General features: G+C 40.3%; 1 protein-coding gene across 4 annotated transcripts in view; it reads right to left on the bottom strand.

Annotated features, from left to right (window-relative positions):
* Mdm4 (MDM4 regulator of p53) overlaps positions 1-21,424 on the bottom strand; it is a 40,708-nt gene extending 19,284 nt beyond the window's left edge. For 2 of the 4 annotated variants that reach the window (XR_005287577.1, XM_038348749.1), the window contains exons 1-5: positions 21,295-21,424; positions 16,394-16,501; positions 9,210-9,284; positions 7,476-7,609; positions 4,305-4,360 (exon numbers count right to left, since the gene is read on the bottom strand). Coding sequence is in view for 2 of the 4 variants with exons in the window: in XM_038348749.1 (XP_038204677.1) it covers positions 4,305-4,360; positions 7,476-7,609; positions 9,210-9,284; positions 16,394-16,471 (343 nt within the window). In the remaining 2 variants the exon portion in view is untranslated. Of the gene's footprint in view, positions 1-4,304; positions 4,361-7,475; positions 7,610-9,209; positions 9,288-16,393; positions 16,502-21,294 lie in introns of those variants that run through there. The other 2 variants (XM_038348748.1, XM_038348750.1) reach the window with 2 other exon arrangements.
* Between the last annotated feature and the right edge of the window lie 1,781 nt (positions 21,425-23,205).

The raw sequence follows: 23,205 nt of genomic DNA, 5'->3' as shown, positions 1-23,205 counted from the left end.
CTTCTTCTCTATAGATAGACTTCTGCCTGGAAAAGACTCTCAGTCCCAAGATGGGGAGAAAAAAAAAACCAAAACTGCTAAAAATGACAAAAAACAAGACAGGCCATGGTAAAAGATAACACCAGAACAATCTGGGGGAAGCAAAAGTAGCCAAAGATGCTCTTCCAAGGCATGTGTTCAGATTCTTATGCAAAAAGTGACCTCAAACAGAAAACAATGCAGTGTTCATCTCTTCCTGTAGCAACAAAGTGCCTACCTTATCAACAAAGGTTACTGTTTATTTGAGTTTGTATTTTTAAGGGCTGTACTACAAGATCTGAAAACCAGAAATTTGCCAGACTTGTTTCAGAAAACAGTTCCATCTTCAAGCTAACCTTGAACCTGCATTCTTAAATGCCAATGCTGATTTCATGATCTGACTTCCAATCCCTGAGTACAGACTGGAAGTGAATGTTTCTCTCTGAACAATCACCAGAAGTAGAGAGAAAGGGGGAGGGGAGAACACAGTTGAGAGAAATTCTTTGTCTCTAGATTTTTATCTACTGTTGTTGTGTATAATGGGCACACCTGTCACACTTGCATTGTGCAGGTCAGAAGACAACTTTGCGAGTTCACGTCATCAGGCCTGCACAAGTCCTTTAACCACTGCGCCATCTCACATTAGCTGAAGAGGGAAATGCATCCCAAGGACTTACAAAAGTCTCAAGTGAAACAAAACCTGACATGACTACAGAAAAGAACAAGCTACTGAGATGCTGACACAATTACTATAAGCTCTGTGTAACTGATACACATTCAACTATGACTGCTGAGGATAGAATTCAGCAGTCACTAGCAGAGCCAGAAAGGTGAGTTCACGGAAAACAGCAGCAACATCCGCCTGGCTGCTGAGAACTCAGGTCCAGACTCTAACTACTCTGACAACTCAGTCAATTTTTATAAAACAAACATTTTTCAGAATTGTAACATTTCTATAGCTAAGTGAGGACAAGTTCAGAGACAGCATTTTCTGGCCAAAGGCATCTTCAAAGCAAGATCAAACTAATGCAACACAGGTGAAGTTGCTCTCTAAAAGAAAAAAAAAAAGCCACCCGTGGTCACTTGTATTACTAAAAAGCCTTACTTTAGGCCAAAGTACTTAAAAGCAAAAAGAAATTAAAACAATGTAAAAAGAAAATTCAAACTAAGCTTGTTATATCTATTTCATTTTATTAGTGTACCTGGGGAAAGTTGGAGAAATTATTTAGAAAGAACTATCTTCATTTTAAATAATGGCCATTTTCTTCAACAATCAAAACAGATAAAGATCAATCCAGCACTCAGGGAGGCCAGCCTTGTCTACAGAGTGAGTTCAGGACAGTCACGGCTGTTAGGGAAACCCTATCTCAGGTGGGGGGGGGCAAAAATAAATAAATGAATAAACAAGGTCTAAACCACTTGCAATGGTGCAGAAGTTATAAGGAAAGCACTTTTTCCATTTGTCTTTTCGGGTCAACAGAGACATCCAACCATAAGTACTAATTATAAAAGCAAGTCAGAGCAGACAACCCAAACTTCTTGCAAAATTCTCTATGAAACCCTCCATACATACATAAATAATACATTTTTTAATACTTGAAATAATTCCTTGTAGTAATTTTCTAGGGCATCAGTACGTTATGATTATGTTACATATTACCAGTGAGGGAATCTGGGTAAAGAGCATGATAAATACTTTAATATTTTTTCCTTTTCCCTGAGACTGGGTAGCTATGTAGCCAACACTAGGCTGGAACTTTAGATTCTCCATCTCTGCCTCCCAAGCAATGGGGTTACGTTACAGGTGTTCACACTCTATCAGGATTCTATGCCTTTAAAAAAGAAGTACAAAATTTCTTCAAAATGACAAGTTAAATAAAAAAAAATTCAACAACTTAATATTAAGAGAAAAAATGTGGATCCAAAAAACTGGGAGAGTGCAGCAAACTCCGTTAGAGTTGAGAAGGGTTAAGAATGTACTGGTGTGCGGCGTAATGAGAGTGCAAGGACCGGCCAGGGGCCAGTGACCGTGAGTCTGGTACCAGGCAAACCACTGACTGGATTTGAAAATAACAATAAACCTTCTATTTCTTTACCTCTAGGACCTCTTCACAGGGTGGCTGTAAAGATGAACTGAACTGTTACATGTTCTTTATCTTTATAACACACTATAGAGAAAGATATATGCAGGAACGGTACAAGAAAGAAAATAAGGGGTGGGGGAGTAAAGAAAGAATACGCTCACTCTAAATATTCAGAGGAAGGATCAAAAATCAGATTTAACTGAATATACAAAGTTATAAAACCCTTCATGAATTTCAAACCATCAGTGACTTCAAAGAAAGTTTTAGTTAACAAATGACTACATTTCAAGAAAACTGCCTCTCGTCTGAAGCTCCCCCTCTCAATGTCTTTCACTGACATGAAGAGAGATTTAGGAAGATTCTTGGCAATCTATTTTCTTCCATGAACATCAGCAAACTCTAGCGAGATAGTATAAGTTGGAAGGTGTTCCTCAAATCTAAGTGAGGCCGACTGGAAAGATGGCTCAAAGGTTAAAAGCACTGGCTGCTCTTCCAGAGGTCCTATTCCCAACAACCACATGGTGGCTCACAACCATCTGTAATGAGATCTGGTGCCCTCTTCTGGCCTGCAGGCATATATGCAGGCAGAACACTGTAAATAAATAAATCTTAAAAAAAAAAAAAAAAAAATCTAACTAAGGCAAACTGAAGAGGAGACAGTTTCACTATCCAGAGTGAGAAAGAGTGTCACACACATCAGTACCATCTCTATCTGACCACTCTGGAAGCCAGACTCCAATAAGCCAGTTTTCTCCTCATACTAATACATTCAAAGGCAGTATTTAAAAAGTCCGGAAAGAGTCAAATTGGCTTAGACAGAACAATTTATTGAGCCAAATGTAGTGGCTCAAGCCTGGGATCGCAACATTTATGAGGTCAGGATAGGCAGTTATTTCCAAGTTTGAGGCTAGCCTGGGGTACACAGTAAGTTCCAGGCCAACCTGAACTACAATGTATGACTCTGTCTCACAGATAAGAAATGTATGTTACAGAAACAAATTACTAAAATCATGAAGGTGGAAATTTCTTGGGAGAACCTTTATAATACTACCAAGAGTCCACAGACTCATATGTGAAAGAGTGACAGGCTTATGTAACTAATGTGAGACGTATAAAGGGGAAAAAAAGAACTCCAAAGCACCATCAATGAAGATCTGACAGCAAAGAAATTTAAACCTGAATCTATACAAACATTATTCAAAAACAGCAAGGGTAAAAGAAACACAACCACAAGGATACAACCCGCCAACTCTAGAACACAGGCAATCCTACAGTTACCCAAATCTTCAACAAATATGATGAAAACCAAAAGGAGGTATTCCACACCACAATACAGTGGACACAGTAATTTACTAAATATTTTAAGAGCTAGAGGTGGAGATTTTGTAATGCCTCCAACACACACAAAGAGCTAAACTTGAGATGGTAGGCATGTTACTTCTCCCAAATTGATCACTGAACATTCTGTATGTAACAAAATACATGGAACCCCACAAATATGTACAATTACGTGAATTCAAAAAGGTTACCAATTTAGTCAAACTAAATCTCTCTCACACACACCCCCACACACAAAAAAGGCAAGTTAGTTTTTTGTCTTTTGCAATTACTCTCAGTCCAATATATGGACTTTGAACAAACCAAAAGTAAAAGATATTTTTAAGATGACTGAGGAAAAACTACAAACTAGCTTATTTAATAGGATGAGGAAACATTTATTAATTTTATTATTACTTATGAGTACAGTAATAATGTGATTATGTTTGAAAGGAAAAAAATCCCTATCTGAGAGATTTTTTCAAGTATATAAAGATGAAGCAAATATATAATACAGCTACTGGAAGACAGAAACAGGAATCCACAAATTCAAGGCCTTCCTGGGCAACTTAAGGAGAAACTGTCTCAAAATAGTAAACAGGAAGCTAGACATGTAGGTCAGGGTTAGAGCATATAAACACAGGCTCAATCCCCTGTGACACATAGAGAAAAAAACCGTCTACAATGTAGGCATCTCTCCTAGCTTCAGTATGATGGAATGTATCAGCGAGAATTTACTCAACAGTCAAACCATTCTACATGAGTTATACATACATCCCTCCCAGTCATGACAGACAGCACTTCATTTCATCTTAACCCTTGTTCCCGCCATTTGCTTCCTTAAACTCAAAGCTTCAATACAGACTGAAGAAACATACAACATACCTGTGTTAACGGAGGCTGACGTGACAAGATTCCTTCTCAACATATCATAGAGCGGGCTGTGAAAGAAACAACATACAAATATTTGTGTTTTTTTTTAAGTATATATTAAATATACCTGTGATATGTTACCTTCCTACTTTCTCTTAGGTAAACAGGCACAATCCTTTTCCCACAATTTTTTAATAATAATTTATATATTAAGAAGGAACCAGGCACCAGGCAGTGGTGGCTCAAGCCTTTAATCCCAGGCAGAGACAGGCGGGCCTCTGTGAGTTCAAGGCTAGCCTGGTCTACAGAGTGAGTTCCAGGGCAGCCAAGGATACACAGAGAAACTTTATCTCAAAAAAAAAAAAAAAAAAAAAAAAAAAAAAAAAAAAAAAAAAAAAAAAAAAAAAAAGAGGAGCCTCACAGAGTAGTGCTTGCATCAAACCCCAGCATTTGGGAGGTTCTTCAGGCTGGAAGATCAAGTTCAAGGTTATTTGCTAGAAACCAGGTAATATAGTGTGTGTTTAATCTCTTGGAAACATCTCATTCTATTGGGTATTTTTTAAGATTGATTGATTGATTGATTGATTGATTGATTTTTTGTGCGGTGTTCAGTCTGCATGTATGCCTGCAGGCCAGAAGAGGGCACCAGATTTCATTATAGATGGTTGTGAGCCACCATGTGGTTGCTGGGAATTGAACTCAGGACTTCTGGAAGAACAATCAGTGCTCTTAACCTCTGAGCTATCTCTCCAGCCCCCTCTACTGGGCATTTTTATCTATGAATTGTCAAGATAATTCTTTCAAGATGTACTATCTAACTGATAATAATAATTATAGCTTATACAGAGTTTTAACAAAAATAAATACAAGGCAATGCTACATAACCAGGGCCTGTGAGTTTCACGTAAGGAGCTGCATAGATTGTAGCTCAAATTAATGATTAACAATTGAGTCCCACCAGGCAGTGGTTGGGCAAGCCTTTAATCCCAGCACTTGGGAGGCAGAGGCAGGTGGATCTCTGTGAGTTCAAGGCCAGCCTAGTCTCCAAGAGCTAGTTCCAGGACAGGCACCAAAGCTACAGAGAAACCCTGCCTCAGATAACAAAAGCAAACAAACAAATGAAAAGAAAAACAAAACAACTGAGTCCCAGTAGTCCAGCTAGTTTAAATTCTTTAAACTTTAGTGTTGCGAGATGCGTTTACAGGTCCCGAGTGTATCACAACTGAAACAAAGCTTTGAAAATAACTAAGTTAACTAAGATCTTTTTGTTAAATAACTTTGAGGTGAAAAACCCAAGAGGACAATCTAAAGTTTTAAAAAGGCACAGAGTTGAATGCAGAACTCTTTAAGGTCAGGGAACAAGAACAAAGCAGCCCAACTATTAATAGCTGATGTACTTTCCTTGCTTGGTTTGGCTGATGATCAAAGGTGATTATTAATTCCTTATACTCATTTCTGTCCTCAATCTCCTGATATAAAATACTATTGATGAGTGGGCATGCACCCTAAAGATTTAAAGTAGAGCTAACTGATGCTTTTTTATATATATTAAAGTTTAGGTTTGTGATTCCTTTAAGATTCCTTGTAAGATTACCTTTCTAGATCAGTAATAAAGTAATTGGTCCTTTCTTCATAACTGCAAAATGCAGCCTGCCAGTAAAATACCTGACTGAGAAGAATACCTTGCTTGCTTACACAGTTAATCTATAACAAGTTGCTTGGGTATGAAATGTACGTGAGTTCTTGGGATATATTTTGTTTTTACCTATAATACGCAAAATGTTTAACCATGTAAGGAATATGGGAAACACGCTGTTTTTTTTTGTGTTGTTGTTTTGTTTTGTTTTTTACTGTTTTTGTAGTCACTTGAAAAACAGAATAACCACACTGTAATTCCTATATTGCCCGAAAAAACCTTTGTTGGAATATATAAATTGTAGAAAAAAGTATACAGTAGAAAGAACAGAGAGAGAACAGAATAAAGAAAAAAAGCCATCAAGAGTGTGTGAGTGTTTTTCCCTAAACCACCTCAGACAGAAAAGCCTTAGCCTATGCCGACTCCGTAGATTCCTTTCAAAGCCCTGTGCTGCTGGATGCTGGGCCCCCAGACAACAGTAGTTAATTCTTAGCAGCATACTGATTTTGAGCCTACCTTAGGCTAATGTGAGACCCTGTTTTAAAAAACAAAAAAGAAATGAACGTCCAGTCCCTGCTATTTTGTCCCCAGTAAAATTTGATCAAATTTTATTTTATTAATTATTAGTAACCCAACTGGGAGACTGCCTTTGAAAATCATTCTCTCCTTCTAGATGTCAAGTTTTACATCAGTGACTGAGAAATGCGAGTGTGAAAGGAAGCTTCAGAAGCAGCACTCACTATTAAAGAGGGTGAGAGTGGGACAGACAGACGCTCAGCTGAAGAGCACTGACTGCTCGGACAGAGAAACAGTTCAGTTGTCAGCACTCACATGGTGGCTCACATCCATCTGCAGCGTCAATTCCAGGGGATCTGACACCCTCTTCCGCAAACATAAACATAAACATGCAGACATACACATGCAGGCAAAACACTCATACACATGAAATAAAACTTTAAATTATAAAAAATGTTTTAAGAACACTAGCTTCTCAGTTAAGCCAATGACCGTACACACCACCAAGTAAGCAAAGAATACCATATAGGTCAAATTTACTCTACTCGATTCTTACTGAACTCACCATGAACCTCAAACTCCCCTGTTGTTCTGTATTTTTCTTATCAGCTCATACTTCTTCCTTTCTCTCTAATACCTCACAGACTTCTAAACCTAGTGATGGCTCCCTCCTATTCAACCTATATACAAGATATATTCAATCAGAAGCTCTCCTTCCAATCAGTCCCTCTAGAAACTGCTCCAGCTCAGCACAAACTTTGCTTCTTAAATGCACCTCAGACACTCCATTTCCCGTTTCATGTACTTCTCTTCCATAGCTCTTACTGCCATGTTATTTTACCATGTATGAAGACTGTACTGTATGTACCATCAAATCAGACTGCCCACACTTGTCACTACTGAACTTTGTATTTATCTCACTGGCTATTTAACACATTCATCCCCTAAAATACTAAAACAAAAAAGGTATACAGCTAGAGTGAGCAGGTATAAGCACTCAAAGATATATAATAAACCCTTGCCCTTTTTACCTTGGATCTTTCACAGAAAAACTCTGACGTCCAAGCAGATCTCCTAAAAGATCTCCACCACAGTATACCATATGTTGCTGCTGTTGATCATAGAGTTGCTTCACCATTATATACTGGCCTAGAAAGTGCATTACCTACATGAGAATAAAACACCATGAAATGATCCACCTGGCTACTACCAAAACCATAATTACCCATGAGTGACTTAGATATTTTGCTGAAAGAGAAAGACAATACAAGACTGCCAGTGTTTGAATGCTGATGGCATATAAGCAATCCCCAATCAGGTTAGATGTTTCCTACTACTAGGTTCATATACTCATCCATCAACAGAGCCAGATTTTTACACCAAAAAAATATTGATCTGACAGTGAAAAAAAATGTGACAAGGTAGTGTTCTATTGGCAAAAATCAAATGTTTAATGAACCATCAGTCCCAATATAAAAATCAGAGCTGGGCGGTGGTGGCACACCCCTTTAATCCCAGCACTGGGAAGGCAGAAGCTGGTGGTTCTCTGAGACTTTGAGACCAGCCTGGTCTACAAAGTGAGTTCCAGGACAGCCAGGACTACACAAAGAGACTCTGTCTTGAAAAAAACAAACAAAATTTAGGTCTTTAACAAATAATAATGTAGTCTGTCTAGCTTTTTCTTTACAAGTTTCAAAAGCTCAAAAGATTCTAAACTTGAAAAGTACCCTTTTACATGTAGATGAAGCATAACAGAATTTTTATTATATAATCTAGGTTGATACAATGTTTGACAATAAACCTGGATAAATTTTATGACAAACAGAAAGAAAGGGAATGAAAGGGGAAAGGGAAGAGATGGGGGAAAGAGATATCTACTGAAATATTTTTTAATGCTTCCATTGTTTATTTCCTTTCTACCCTCCCACTTGATTTTAAAGGTAGGTTAAAAAAAAACTTTTTACTCAATAATTCAGTTCTTGTTAAATATCACAAGCAAGTAAAAAACATCTGCAGTCTTGGCAATAGTACTAATAGATATGGCAGTTCTCAGGAAAAACTAAAAGAGCTCCATAATTTTGTTTTCTGCTAAGGAAAGGTGAAGGATCTACCATACTAACTGCAATTGTTCGAGTACATTAACATTTTATGCTATTTTCCACTTAAAGAATTCAATGTACTTTGGTAGTTTAAAAAAAGAGCTTCAAGGGGGCTGGAGAGATGGCTCAGTGGTTAAGAGCACTGACTGCTTTTCCAGAGGACCGGGGTTCAATTCCCAGCACCCACATGGCAGCTCACAACTGTCTAAACATCCAGTTGCAGGGGATCTGACACCCTCACACCAATGCACATAAAATTTAAAAAAAAAAAGTTAAACTTTTAAAAAGAAAAAGAGTGTTAAAAAAAGGAAAAAAAGAGCTTCAAGATACTAAGTTATTTAAATTCCTAAACGTTCAAAATGACTCAGTGCTCAGAAAGTATCTGACAAATGTACAATGACAAAGTCACTGCATCAAATTCCTGCCTGGCAACAAATCTGTGACTTTTTTTCACCCACACATTTTGTATTATAACTCCCAGGTCAATGAATCTGCGGTTGACCACATACATATATACATCAAAAGGAACTAACTCTAAGGGAAACAGGAAATAAGGCAAATGCTCTCCTTCAGTAACACTTCCTTCTTAGCCCAGATTTCAGAACTGTGCACATGATGGCCTCTACTCAACTGTTCTTAAAATTGGAACTCTCTTTGATAGCTTACCTCTTTCATAGTGAATACTTCCCCTTGAGCACCTGCTGCCTGCAAAATCTTCAGAAGTGGCAGTTTTGGTCGTACCTGCTGTAGACACAAAACATTAAGAGAGAATTTTGATGCACCTGACAGATCTGGAACCTATGTAATAGAAGATGATCTTGAACTCTAGGTCCTCCTGCACAAAGCCAGCACAAAGGTGATATTTTTATTTCAATTACATCGGTTTCTGGAAAAAAAAATTCTAGGAGACACTTGCTGCCTTTCTGATAAATCACTTACAATGGGAAATCTACACTTCCCTACAAGGATGACAATAGTGATACCTTTTTAAGGAAAGTCGTTGTTGGCAATGAGCAGGAAAACTAGAATCTGATGGAAATATAATGGTGTAACTGCTACGGAGAAAAAAAAGTTGGCAATCCTTGGAAAGCTAGCTCATCAGTTCAGAGCACTAGCAGCTCTTACAGCAACGCCCTGCACTCAGGCCTCACAGCTGTAGCTCCAATCCCAAGATATCTGGCATTCTTTTCTGGCCTTGGTCAGCACCACACACACCTGTGAGGCATAGGCATACATGCAGGCAAAACACTCAAACACTGTCGGGCAGTGGTGGCGCATACTTTTAACCCCATCACGCGTTGAGGCAAAGGCAGGTGGATCTCTGTGAGTTCAAATCAGCCTGGTTTACAAAGCGAGTTTTAGGACAGGCTCCAAAGCAACAGAGAAATCCTGTATCAGAGGAGAAGAAAAAAAACAAAAACAACCAACAACAAACACTCAAAAATAAAATTTTAATTAAAAAAATAAAAGAAAAAATTAAAAAGACAAAAAAATAAAAAATAAATAGACAGATTTGTCAAATAACACACCAATTCCACTGCTAGGAATCTATAAAACAACCTGAAAGGTTGCAGGGAAGGCTCTGGTTTTACACTTTCAATCCCACACTTGGGGGACCCAGGCAACAGGATCTTTAGTTTGTGGCCAGTCTGGTCTACAACGTTCCAATATAGCCAGGACCACATATAAAAACTCCCATCTCAAAGAAAGAAAGAACCAAAAAACAAAATAAAGAAAGAACGAAAGAACAAACAAAAGAGAAAAGAAAAGAAAAGAAAAGAAAAGAAAAGAAAAGAAAGACAGAAAGACCGACCAACCGACCCTGAAAACTGGACCCAGATTAGTGTTTTCTCAAATAGTCAAGATGATGACAATGAAAATCAGTAAATTGCCAGGTAGTGGTGGAGCACGCCTTTAATCCCAGCACTTGGGAAGCAGAGACAGGCAGATCTCTGTGAGTTCAAGGCCAGCCTGGTCTACAAGAGCTAGTTCCAGGACAGGCTTCAAAGCTACAGCTGTAGAAACCCTGTCTCAAAAAAAAAAAAAAAAAAAAAAAAAAAAAAAATAGAAAATCAGTAAGTTGATAGACAGTAAAACAGTATATGTTTTGTACAACCACCATTTCACTAACTATGGAGTTTGTCAGGTCTTTAGCCAATTAAGCGTCTTTGTTTTTTCACATATTACAAAATTAAAATGAAAACTGAAACACTGGAAAAAGACAACAGGGGCTGGAGAGATGGCTCAGAGGTTAAGAGCACTGGCTGCTCTTCCAGAGGTCCTGAGTTCAATTCCCAGCAACCACATGGTGGCTCACAACCATCTGTACTGACATCTGGCGCCCTCCTCTGGTATGTGGGCATACATCAAGGCAGAATGTTGTATATATAATAAATAAATCTTAAAAAAAAAAAAAAAAAAAAAAAAAAAAAAACAGATCCATTTACTGCTCTGCCATCCTATTACAGTCACACTATCTGGATTAACTTTATCTTATACATTCTCTGTATTATCTGCCTCTATTCATACACTTTTGTATCCTGTATCTTTTATTTAAAATGTCCTGTTTTCCCATAAAATAAAATAAATCATTAAAAAAAGATAGCAGTTTACAACTGTCTGTAACTCCAGTTCCAAGGGGATCTGACACCCTCACACAGACATATACACAGGCAGAACACCAATACCCATAAAATAAAATAAATTATTAAACTATCCTGTTTTGACAGTATTCATTACTCATTTTTGTATGCTGTTTGAAAGTGATCTTAGAACCCCACACAAACTAGACAAGTACTCTACAGCTAAACTATCTTCTCTGTCCCCTTACTAATTTTAATGAACACATAATATACCATTCTTATGTATCAGTTTATTATTTATTTAAACCAAGGAATGGCAAACACTGTTCTGAATTTATAAAAAGGTTGCTTCCTCCCCTTATCTCCCCTTTATTTTGGCAGCTCTGGGGATCTAATCCTGAGTCCTGCACATCCAAGGCAAGAGCGCGCTCTGGAGCTCAGCTAACCCCTACCCCTGCTGTAAATGGTTATACTAGAATATTTCCATGCCTATGAGTTTACAATTTGTTTAAGGCTACAGTACTGAAGGGTTAAGACACAAACTTTATGGCCTGCAAAGTCTAACATTTGTTTTCTGGCCCTATAAGAAAGTCTGTTGACTCCTATCCTAAATTTCAAGTGGTTCATAATTTGTGCTATCAAAAGTAATCCTACTTAGAAGCTGGGTGGTGGTTCACCACTGTAATCAGCTCTTAAGAGAGCCAAATTCTCAGGGCGGTGGTGGTGCACACCCTTAATCCCAGCACTCGGGAGGCAGAGGCAGGCGGATCTTTGTAAATTCAAGGCCAGCCTGGTCTACAAGAGGACAGGCTCCAAAGCTACAAAGAAACCCTGCCAGAGAGAGAGGAGAGAGAGGAGAGAGAGGAAGAGAGAGGGGAGAGAGAGGGAGAGAGAGGGAGAGAGGGAGAGAGGAGAAGAGAGGGAGAGAGAGAGAGAGAGAACCAGTAAAGTCATCCTAGGCCACAATACCCCGCTTCAAAAAAAAATGCTACTTGGAAAATCATCGTGCATATAATTTCTCATACTTTGGACAAACCTACCTAGAGTATTAAAGAAAGTGGAGCAGCTGGGAGATGGGAAATGGATCAGTCAGTAAAGTGCTCACTACACAGACATAAAGACCTGAGTTCATTCAGATTTCCAGCACCCACCAGAAAGTCGTATGTGGTAGGCTGTGACAAACAGACCCTTCTGGAACTCACTGGCCAGTCCAGCTCAATCAGAGAACTATATATTAAATAACAGACCCTATTTTAAAATAATAGAGTACAACTGAGGAAGACAAGTTATTTTTAACTTTTGATCTTCACATACACATGAACATACATGGGAGGGGTGCCAAGTAACTTAGAGTAGTTAATCCATATATATATATATATATATATATATATATATATATATATATATATATATATGGATATAATATATATAACCATATATGTATATTTTATACACACAAGAATCTCAGTTGTCCAACCTGCCTTAAAATCACTCTGCAGGCCAAGCAAGCTTTGAACTTTTGATCTTTAGCCATCCAGGTATTGGGATTATAGGACTATACCATCAGAACCTTCAATAAAAACATCTTAAGGCTAATACTACCTCCCATCTTCCTTAATGCTTTAGCTATAAAGATAATGGTAGAATGAAAAAGACCCCGTACTCTTCAGGTGGAAAAGAATCCATGAAATTCCATTCTAATCTAGCTGTATTGGACAGAAGACAGAGCGCTGAATAAGGAAAGGCTGCAGTTTCAACATGAGCTAGCTAGCAGCAGGTGACAGAAATGATCTGAGGGGGCTGGAGAGATGGCTCAGTGGTTAAGAGCACTGACTGCTCTTCCAGAGGTCCTGAGTTCAATTCCCAGCAACCACATGGTGGCTCACAACCATCTGTAATGAGGTCTGGTGCCCTCTTCTGGCCTTCAGACATACACACAGACAGAATATTGTATACATAATAAATAAATAAATATTTAAAAAAAAAAAAAAAGAAATGATCTGAGGCAGGCAGCTAGGGACTGTGGGATGGAAATACATGAATTCTACTACTCCAAACACATCCTGGGCATAAGCCTGAATACAAGAGTAATTAAGCTGCCTCCAAGTAAGAAAGTTCTACAGCCAACTACCTATATTTCTGAGTAATAAAGCTTCTTCTATATAGAAAAAGTTTTATTCTTTAAAAGACAAAAAACCCAAGGCAGCTGGGGATATATAGCTCAGTGGTAGAGCACCTGGCTAGCATGCATGAGGACTAAACTCAATCCCTAGAATAGGAAGGACAGGCAAAAAGACAAAAACAAAATTTAAGGAATGGGATCAGTTTAAATTAACCCTATATCAGGTGGTGGTGCATGCCTTTAATCCCCTTTAATCCCAGCACTCAGGAGGCAGAGGCAGGTGGATCTGAGTTTGAGGCCAGCCTGGTCTACAGAGAAAGTTTCAGGACAGCCAGGGCTACACAGAGAAATCCTGTGTAGAAAAACAAAAAAAAAAAAAACATTAACCCTATCTCTGAGATGAAAGACAACACAGGCTGATGAGTCTCAGGGATAGGGTTTTCTCTAAATCAAACAAATTTTATCCAAATTCGTTTAGATAAAATAAGTACCAGAAAAATTAGCTGTCATCTTCTAGGGGAACAGTCTGAGATCTTGGCAGCATCAGTAAGTTTATAACACACTATTCTATTATAGAAATGAAAAGCCTACTTTTGTGTTGGCTTCAACACTTCCTCATTGTTATGCATGAAGCCGACAGGTGCAGGCCCAGGAGTTTGTCTCCCTTGCCCTCTATCTATCTATCAACAAGACAGATGAGCTAGAGTTTTTCTAACTCCCAGTTTGCTTCATGTTATATTAACTTCTATACCAACCTACTATATCTAACACCATCATCTTCAAACACTTAGGAGGTCTAGACTAAACCTACTACTCTCCTCCAAGCTGGTCCCTGTAGCATGCCCATGTTATACAATTCTGTTATTTTTTATTTTTGTTTTATTTAAAATAAGGTCTCTAGGGGCTAGAGAGGTTAAGAGCTCAGAGGTTAAGAGCACTGGCTGCTCTTCCAAAGGTCCTGAGTTTAATTCCCAGCAACCACATGGTGGCTCACAACTATCTGTACTGATATCTGGTGCCCTCCTCTGGCGTGCGGGCATACATCGAGGCAGAATGTTGTATACATAATAAATAAATCTTTAAAAAAATAAAATAAAATAAGGTCTCTATTATTATATAGCTCAGACTGACCTCAGACTCAGATCCACCTGTATCTACCTCCTGAGTGCTGAGATTATAAAAACCTGCATCACTCCACCCAGTCCAATTGTGTTTTTAGACTGTATATTATCAAGTTTGTTTCTTTTCCTTTTATAGCCACCTCAACAATAAGACCTCTTTTATTCTAAAGTTTCACAAATAGAAAATTTTTATCTCTCTCAACATCTTAACTTTTTACATTTAAATCCTTAGTCTACCTGGAATTTGTTTTTCCAAAGATGTCTGACTATCACAAAATAATTATTTTATAAAATTAATCTATACTATATCTTTCCTTAAATTCCAGATTCTACTTTCACCGTATATTAAGGTACAGAAACATGAAGAAATGTTTCTGAAAACACAAAAAATAATTCTTAAAAGATATTTATTTACAACACACACACACACACACACACACACACACACAGAGTGTTCTGTCCATCTGCACGTATGCCTGCAGGCCAGAAAACAGCACCAGAACTCACTCATTACAGATGGTTGTGAGCCACCACGTGGTCAGAGGAAATTGAACTCAGAACCTCTGGAAGAGCAGCCAGTGCTCTTAACTGCTAAGACATCTCGCCAGCCTGAGCCATCTCTCCAGACCTAAACTAAAGCAACTTTTAAAAATTTTTTTTTCCAGTTTTTCAAGACAGGATTTCTCTGTGTAACAGCCCTGGCTGTCCTGGAACTCGTTCTTGTACACCAGGCTGGCCCCAAACTCACAGAGATCCAACTGTCTCTGCCTCCCAAGTGCTGGGATTCAAGGCGTGCACCACCATCGTCCAGCTAACTAAACTCATTTTTTAACTAAGTATTAAAGTATAAGGTCTGGGGCTGGAGAGATGGCTCAGCAGTTAAGATCATTGTCTGTTCTTCCATAGGACCCAGGTTCAATTCCCAGCAACCCACATGGCAGTTTACAACTGTCTGTAGCTCTACCTCCATGGGATTTGAAGCCCTCAAACAGACATTCATACAAGCAAAATTTCAATGCACATAAAATAAAAATAAGTATTATTCAAAAGAAAGAGCACTTGTTGCTCTTCTAATGGACCTGGGTCTGGTTCGCAGCACCACCTACACAACAGTTCACAATCATCTGTAACTCCAGTCCCAGAGAAGCCCTCTTTTGGCTTCAAAGGGACCATATGCATGTGGTTCACAGACACATATGCAGGCAAACACTCATACACATACAATAAAAATAAATCTTAAAAAAAACTGTGCAATGGGATACACCAAATCTGAGGAGATGGTCAAGAGTCTATATCCACAAACGCATAAAGATTAAACCATAGATTTTATAAGAATACATTTGCTATATTCATAGTTTAAGGCAGCCTTTTAAATAAAACCAACTAGCCTGACCTGGTGGCACATGTCTGGAATCCTAGCACCTGGGAAAAAGACAGGAGGATCAATCACATACAAAGCAGCCTGGTTTACAAAGGACATTCCAGGTCAGCTAGGGCTGACTAGTACAGGAATGCAACCTGTGTCTTTCTTTCTCAGACCTCAAAAGTGAACTGCACAAACGAAAAGAAAGAAAATCACCAAAAAAAAAAAAAAAAAAAAAAAAAAACAACTAATTACAACCAGCGGAGACAAAAAAGAACTTAGATAACCTGGTCCCAAATTCCCTATTACCCACTTCTAACCTAAAATACATGCCTAGTTTAACAAAATGTAAGAATTAAACAAGCAGGGGGCATAAGAAATGAAAACCTTAGCCATTTCAAGCTGTCTGTAACTTTCAAAAAGGTAATATAAGATTTTACAACATTGCTGGGCAGTGTAAGGCAAAGGCAAGCAGATCTCTGTGAGTTCAGGTCAGCCTGGTCTATCTACAGTGAGAAACCCTGTCTTCAAAAACAACAAAAAAAGATTTTACAACACCATCACTTCTGCTTTCATCAAATTATAATCAGTGAATTCAGCTATATGCCTCAATTCAATTTCTTAAAATTTTACAAAAAAGTAAGATACCCAATACTCATTACCTGACTGATTCTTTCTGAAGATATTCTGCAAGCACTGTCAGATGTTGAGCACTGGGCAGAGGTGGAATGTGATGTCATTTTGGCAGTGAAGACTCTGCAGTCAGCAAACTAAAAGGAAAAAAAATTATATATAAATGTAAAGTAGAAGAAACAATTTGGGCATGGTGGCACACACCTTTAATCCCAGCACTCAGGAGGTGATCTTTGTGAGCTCAAGATCAGCCTGGTCTATACAGCAAATCTAAGGACAGCCAGGGTCTATATATAGAAATCCTTTCTCCAAACAGAATGAAAAAGAAGACAAAACTGCCAGCAACGGTTTAAAAAAAAATCTGACAAATACACATATATCTCTGCACAAATGCAAAATACTCACACTGAGATTCTCAATCTCTAGTTCAGATCCAGCACAAACGCTGGAGACTAAACCATCCAAGCCTCACTCAGGTGAATCCTGAAACAGAGACAGGTTTGGACATGTTCCACTTTCAATGCTGTTGCTAATGAGTGAGTTTTTCTAGCTGAAAGTCAAATTTCCCCACTGGCTGTCAGGTGGTACCAGTAGCTCTTAAGCACAGTGCTTAAGATAAGAGCTAGAGACACATCTGGAAAATCACCAAGACTGGTGTTCTAACATGCCTGGACAAGAAACCACACAGGAAAGTGAGCCTGGTAATCTTGGTAGGGCACATTGCCAATCTCAGCATTGGGAGTTCAAGGCCAGCCTGAGGTACATAGTAAGACCTCAAAAACAAAGTTTTTAAAACTACATTTTCAGTATCACTTAGAGGAGTTTCTAAAGGAATCAAACTCAATTAGGTCAGAAGTTACTTCCTTGGAGAAGATTTTGCTGACTCCAAGAAGGGGAAAGTGATGCTACCAGAACTAAGACATTTAAGAAGTTGTGAGAACGTATACGTAACACTCACAAGGCCCTTAGTATAGCCCTCACCAATGCTGACTCCTGACAACCCCATGAAAAAAAATATGCCCCTACTAGCTTGAAACCAGAGTAGAAAGCCTGGCTTTCTCAATGTTAAGTGGTTTCTAACCTACATTTAGTCTAAGGAACTCCTAAATCTCATCTTGAAATGCCTGCTTTTGAAAACAATGTTTTTTGTTTTGTTTTGTTTTTAAGGCAGTCTCACTATATAGTCTTGGCTTGGCTGGAACTCACTTTGCTGATCAAGCTAGCCTTGTTTTAAAAGATCTGTCTGCCTCTGCCAGAATTAAAAGTATGCAACTCACAGGTAGCAAAGAGAACCGTAATTTTAACACTAAAATTTAAAACTCCTAAAAAACATAAAAATAAAGACTGGTAATTATCAATTTTTTAAGCAATAAAGTTCTTGATGTAACATGTATTTGTTCAGCTTTTTTTAAAAAGGTTTATTATGTATACAACATTCTGCCTCCAAGCCAGAAGAGGGCACCAGATCTCATTATAGATGGCTGTGAGCCCCCATGTGGTTGCTGGGAATTGAACTCAGGAACCCTGGAAAAACAGTCAGTGCTCTTAACCTCTGAGCCATCTCTCCAGCCCCCACCCCTTTCAGCTCTCTTTTTAATAAGATATCCTTGGGGTTGGGGGGATATGTACATGAGTGCAGATGCCCACAAAGGCCAGAGCATCATATCTCCCTGGAGCTGGAGCTGCAGACAATTGTTAGATGCCTGGGTCCTCTCGAGAGCACCAAAGGCTCTTAACCACAAGCCATCTCTCCTGCCCTGGTTCAACTGAATGGATCAAACGAGAATGAATACTCATTTTAAAAAAGAAAAGATGGCCAAATACAGTGGCACATTCCTTTAATCCCAGCACGTAGGAGGCAGAGGCTAGCCTGGTCTACCCAGTGAGACCCTGCCTCAAAAAATAAATAAATCAGATATTAGAGTACTTCATACCACCTTTGCTAAACACTTGAGGGTGCAGCACAAAAATGCACTACAACCATTTGTCAAGCCAGGAAATAACCTAAAAGCAATGAGGACTCAGCTAAAGAAACAGCTTACATTACCTTTTAAAGGACGATAACACAAAACACTTTAAAAAAAAAATTAGTCTACCTTATAGAAAGCTGTTGTTATTTAAAAAATTTGAGGTGCATACTTGCAAAATGATCCTTCTGTGGTTTAAAACTAATGTGTAAGAGCAAGTCAGGAAATCTGTAGGACCCAGTGATAAGAACATTAGGAAGCCTGAGGGGTTATGGGTGCTGGCCTGTCAACTTTACACATTCACATTTTTTTTCAAACAGGAGTTTATCATTGGTCTTGACCAATACAGGTAGAGTATTGTAAACAATCCTTTGAAGCTAAAATACTTTTTTCCTAGCAGGAATGAAGGGGAAAACTAAATCTGAATTGATATTCAGCAACTTATGTTATGCTCAAGTTTCTGGTCCCCAAAAGAATTCAAGGAGCCGAATTTCTGACGCAAGTTACATGAAGGTTTTTAATATTCAAACTCAAGTTTAGACCAACCCCTTTCCAGCACCCCAGCATGGTGGGTGCAGAAAGTGCAGGCAGGGAGCCCTGGGAGGGCAGAACTTTTAAAGGGGAAACGCTGTAATCAGGGGAGTTCATGTCCTGATGTCTTGGGATTGGGTAAGGAGGGCATAGGGTAAGGTAGTTTCTGAAATCATTGGTCAGTTTGGGGGCACAAAAACCTAACAAAGAGCCATTAATAACTGACAAGGTATCTTCAAGGACAGGAGGCCGCCTAATAATATCTGGACCTCATTAAATTTTATAGCCGTGCTCCTTAGCTCCTTAATTGTCTATTTTTAGGTTATCTGTTCAGACTTTGCTATCGCTACACACATTTCTGGAGCTGAGATCCCCCCCCCCCCAATTCATTATATGGCTTAAGATGAAACCCCTTCTTTAAAATGGAGTTTGCAAAGTCAGGTCCTCACACTTACACCTGCTATTAAAGGTTAAGTATCTTTTGACAGACACATCCCATGCCTAGTGGGGCTTCCTAACCCACACAGGCCTTTCTTGAACAGGATTAAGACAGGTGTTTTATTCAGGTTGTTATGGTTTTGGTCCCTGGTCCCTTTAAGAGACAAGCCACGCCCACTCCCTCCCCCATCGGCTGAGGCAGGCTGATCTTCAGCTTCCAGCCTGAGCTCACACTCTTTCCATCTTCCTCTCAGAGGCAGCTTCACTTCTGCCTCTCTCCCCACTTCTCTGCTTTCCCCCCTCCCCCTCTTCTCCCTTCATAACCCCCTGAACAAATATTCAACCTCACTCCGCTGTCATGTCTATCCATGTCCCTGTCTCCTGCCCGCCCACCATGTGTCTCCCTGCCTGGGACCAACCACAGCCACTGCTAGGGGACCAGCAGCCATCTCTGCCTGGGACTGGCTGCTCCCAGAGCCTGCTGCCACATCCACTCTGGGACCGGCTGCTCCCAGGCCCCGCTGTCTGCCGCCACATGGCCTGCTACCACCATTTGGGACCTACAGCATTTCTGCTGCCTACTGCCGCCGGGGATCTTAAAGCATTTTTTAAAAAAATATAAAACAGGGGGCTGGAGAGATGGCTCTGAGGTTAAGAGCATTGCCTGCTCTTCCAAAGGTCCTGAGTTCAATTCCCAGCAACCATATGGTGGCTCATAACCATCTCTAATGGGGTCTGGTGCCCTCTTCTGGCCTGCAGGCATACACACAGACAGAATATTGTATGCATAAAAAATAAATAAATATTTAAAAAAATTATAAAACAGGTGTTGCTTAATAGTGGTCTGAAAATGTGGGGAGGTACAAAAATCACTGGGAGGTGTGCTAATTAAAGTTCATATTGTGAGGGCCGGGCCAGCCATGATAATCGGTCACCTAAAGTAAGTTCTTTACTTTTATCGCCTGGAACTCTGGTCATCGATGAATTTAAACAGGAGACCTGGGTCTCAGTGGGTTCCCCTGAAGCAATACCTGGTGGCAGAAAAGAACCATAGGCTGAGATAACCCAACCCCCCACCCCCAAGGGCAGACCATTCAAAGGAAAAGCCTGACATTCCAACCGCTATAGATAGGATCACCTGCCAGGGCACCTCACCAGAACGCCCCTAGACAAATGTCAGACAATCAGGGGTCCTGAACCTCAGAGACCCCCCTCATCCCCACCTTTACTACTATAAAAACCCAATTCTAATTGAGCTCGGAGCTCTCCGGATATTCCAACACGTTGGACATGCGGAGAGACCTAGTTTGCAAAATTGATTAAAATAAAGGTTCTTTGCTTTTACATCTGTTGGCTTTTGTGGGGACCCCGCGGATTTGGGCATAACAATATTCGCAGGCCAGGAGAGGTGGAGGAGCAGGCTGGGAGGCAGGGCCAGGTGGCTCGTCGTGAGTTCGAGGCAGGCCTGGTCTACACAGCAAGTTCCAGGCTAGTCAGGGCTGGTTACACATTGAGATCCTGTCTCAAAAACATAGAATAAAATAAAATAAAATTAATATTCGTGGAGGATAATAATCAATACCCGCGGTCCGTATGTGGACCGCAAACGAACGCCTTTCAAATACTAGAGCCGACAGTCTGCAGCCCTTAAAAATTATTCAACTCTTAAATCACGCCAATGTCACTCTCCCGGTCCCCCTTCCGCCGACCCTTTAAGTTCCCAGCACTCTTCAAATCTGAGGTGCAGTTAAAAACACCTGCGCCATCACTTCACTTTCAGTCAGTAACTGCAAAAACCCGTTTCACCGCACTCCACTTTTCTCCTCCGCGGGGCCGTGGCGCCACCCTTCCCCCACACACACAGCCTCTCCCGCGGCCCCGCGGCCCACGCCGCCCTCCGCCCCGGTTCCCCCCGCCCGCTCGCCAGCTACGTGGCCTCCGGGCCTCCCGTCCTCTCCCCCGCATACCCCGGTGGCCAGACCCCTCTGCCACACCTTACGGTCGCGCCACGAGTCGCTTCCCCTCCGAGCTGGGGGAGGGGCGGCAGGAAGAGCTCCTAAGGCCTCCGCAGCATTTTTGAAACTGCGAGCAACGGCAGCTCGACTTCCGGCCTCTCAAAGTCGCGTTTGCGAGAGCTTCCGGGGAGGCAGTCGAAACCATAGAGAAACCCATGGAGGACTAGAGGGCTAGAAAGGCTGAAGAACCTACCATCGAGTACATGCTAATCCAGGAAGAGAGTCTCCAGTCGTGGACGATGACCGCTAGAGATAGTTATGTATTTATTTTACTTTTCAGACAGGAAGTCTGTGTGTAGCCCTGGCTGTTCTGGAACTCACTATGTAAACCAAGCTAGCCTCGAACTCACAGAGGTCCACTTCGTCTGCCTCCCGAGTGCTGGGATTTAAGGCGCGCAACACTATGCCCTACATAAAGAGGTTTTGAAAGAATAGGGAGAACTGTCGGGATCTTGCGATATGTACAGCGATGTCCCCGGCGATCAAAACAGAAGAAAGCTAAGAGCATAATCAGAGATGGCCTTTAGATCCTCAGAAAACCCTTAATATAATTTAATCATTCTTACTCCCCAGGGGTGGCCGCCAAGGGAAACGGCATCCCAATTGTTACTCAATGGGGAACATACAACTGGTTTATTCACGAATGACTACAAAATTAGTGATAAATGCTAAAAGAGAAGGGCGAAGAACAGTGAGACATATCTTAACTTGGATCACAGAATCAGGTCATGCTTCCCCACCACCCACTGGGGTTGAGAAACTCCCTCAAGCAAACTGCCGGTGCCAAACAGCATCACCTACCCTAGATAACCTCATTTATTTCGGTATAATTCTGAGTGAGAGGATTTTCTGAGCTGAAATATTTTGTCTTGTAGTTTCTTCTTAATAGCTAGGAGTTTTTGGAGGACAGTACGAATTCATTACTTTCTATATTAAATGCTACCCGTTTTTTGTTTTTGTTTCTTTTGTTTTGTTTTTGTTTTGTTTTTGTTTTGTTTTGTTTTGTTTTGTTTTGAGACGGGGTCTCTATGTATCCCTGGCTGTTCTGGCACTCTGTGTAGACCAGGTTGGCATTGAATTCACAAAGATCCTCCAGCATCTGCATCAATCCAGAGTGTTGGGTTAAAGGCGGGCCACGCTCCTACCCAGTTCTGTGGAGACAGCTGCCACATCCCAGCCCCAATCCTCTCAATTCTCTACAAGCTAAGCCTACTGATCCTTTGATTATTTCTTTTTGATATGTCAATGAGCCACCTTGTTACCCTGAACAAGAACTTGTTTGTGTTAAGATGTGGCGCCCAGAAATAGATGAATACTTATGCAAAGAAAGCAAGACTGGGGCTGGAGAGATGGCTCAGTGGTTAAGAGCATTGCCTGCTCTTCCAAAGTTCCTGAGTTCAATTCCCAGCAACCATATGGTGGCTCATAACCATCTGTAATGAGGTCTGGTGCCCTCTTCTGGCCTGCAGAAATACACACAGACATAATATTGTATACATAATAAATAAATAAATTTAAAAAAAAAGAAAGCAAGACTGTACTCTCCCTTGATTTACACATTACATGGTCCCTACTACGAACTTATTAATTGGGCATTTTGAGAGACAGTATGAATTTATTATTTCCAATGTAAGCATTACTCCCATTCTTTTTGTTTTGCTTGAGGCAGGATCTCACAAGTAGCTCTGGCTGTCCGAAATCACTAGGTAGACCAAGCTGACCTTGAACTCAGAAGATCTACTGGCTTCTGCCTCCAGAGCGCTGGGAATAAAAACCTGCACCACTGTGCCCAACTCCTACTTAGAGCCTTTCCCAATGGGAGAGTCAGAGTTTTCTGAAAGCTCTGAGGAAGTGACTCTCTTTGTACAGTCTCTGAGGACAAGCTTGAAA

Source organism: Arvicola amphibius, chromosome 12 (genome assembly GCF_903992535.2).
Source record: "Arvicola amphibius chromosome 12, mArvAmp1.2, whole genome shotgun sequence".
NCBI classification, from domain to species: Eukaryota; Metazoa; Chordata; class Mammalia; order Rodentia; family Cricetidae; genus Arvicola; species Arvicola amphibius.
Note: the sequence above shows the minus strand (reverse complement) of the source record. Positions and strands in the feature narration are given on the sequence as shown.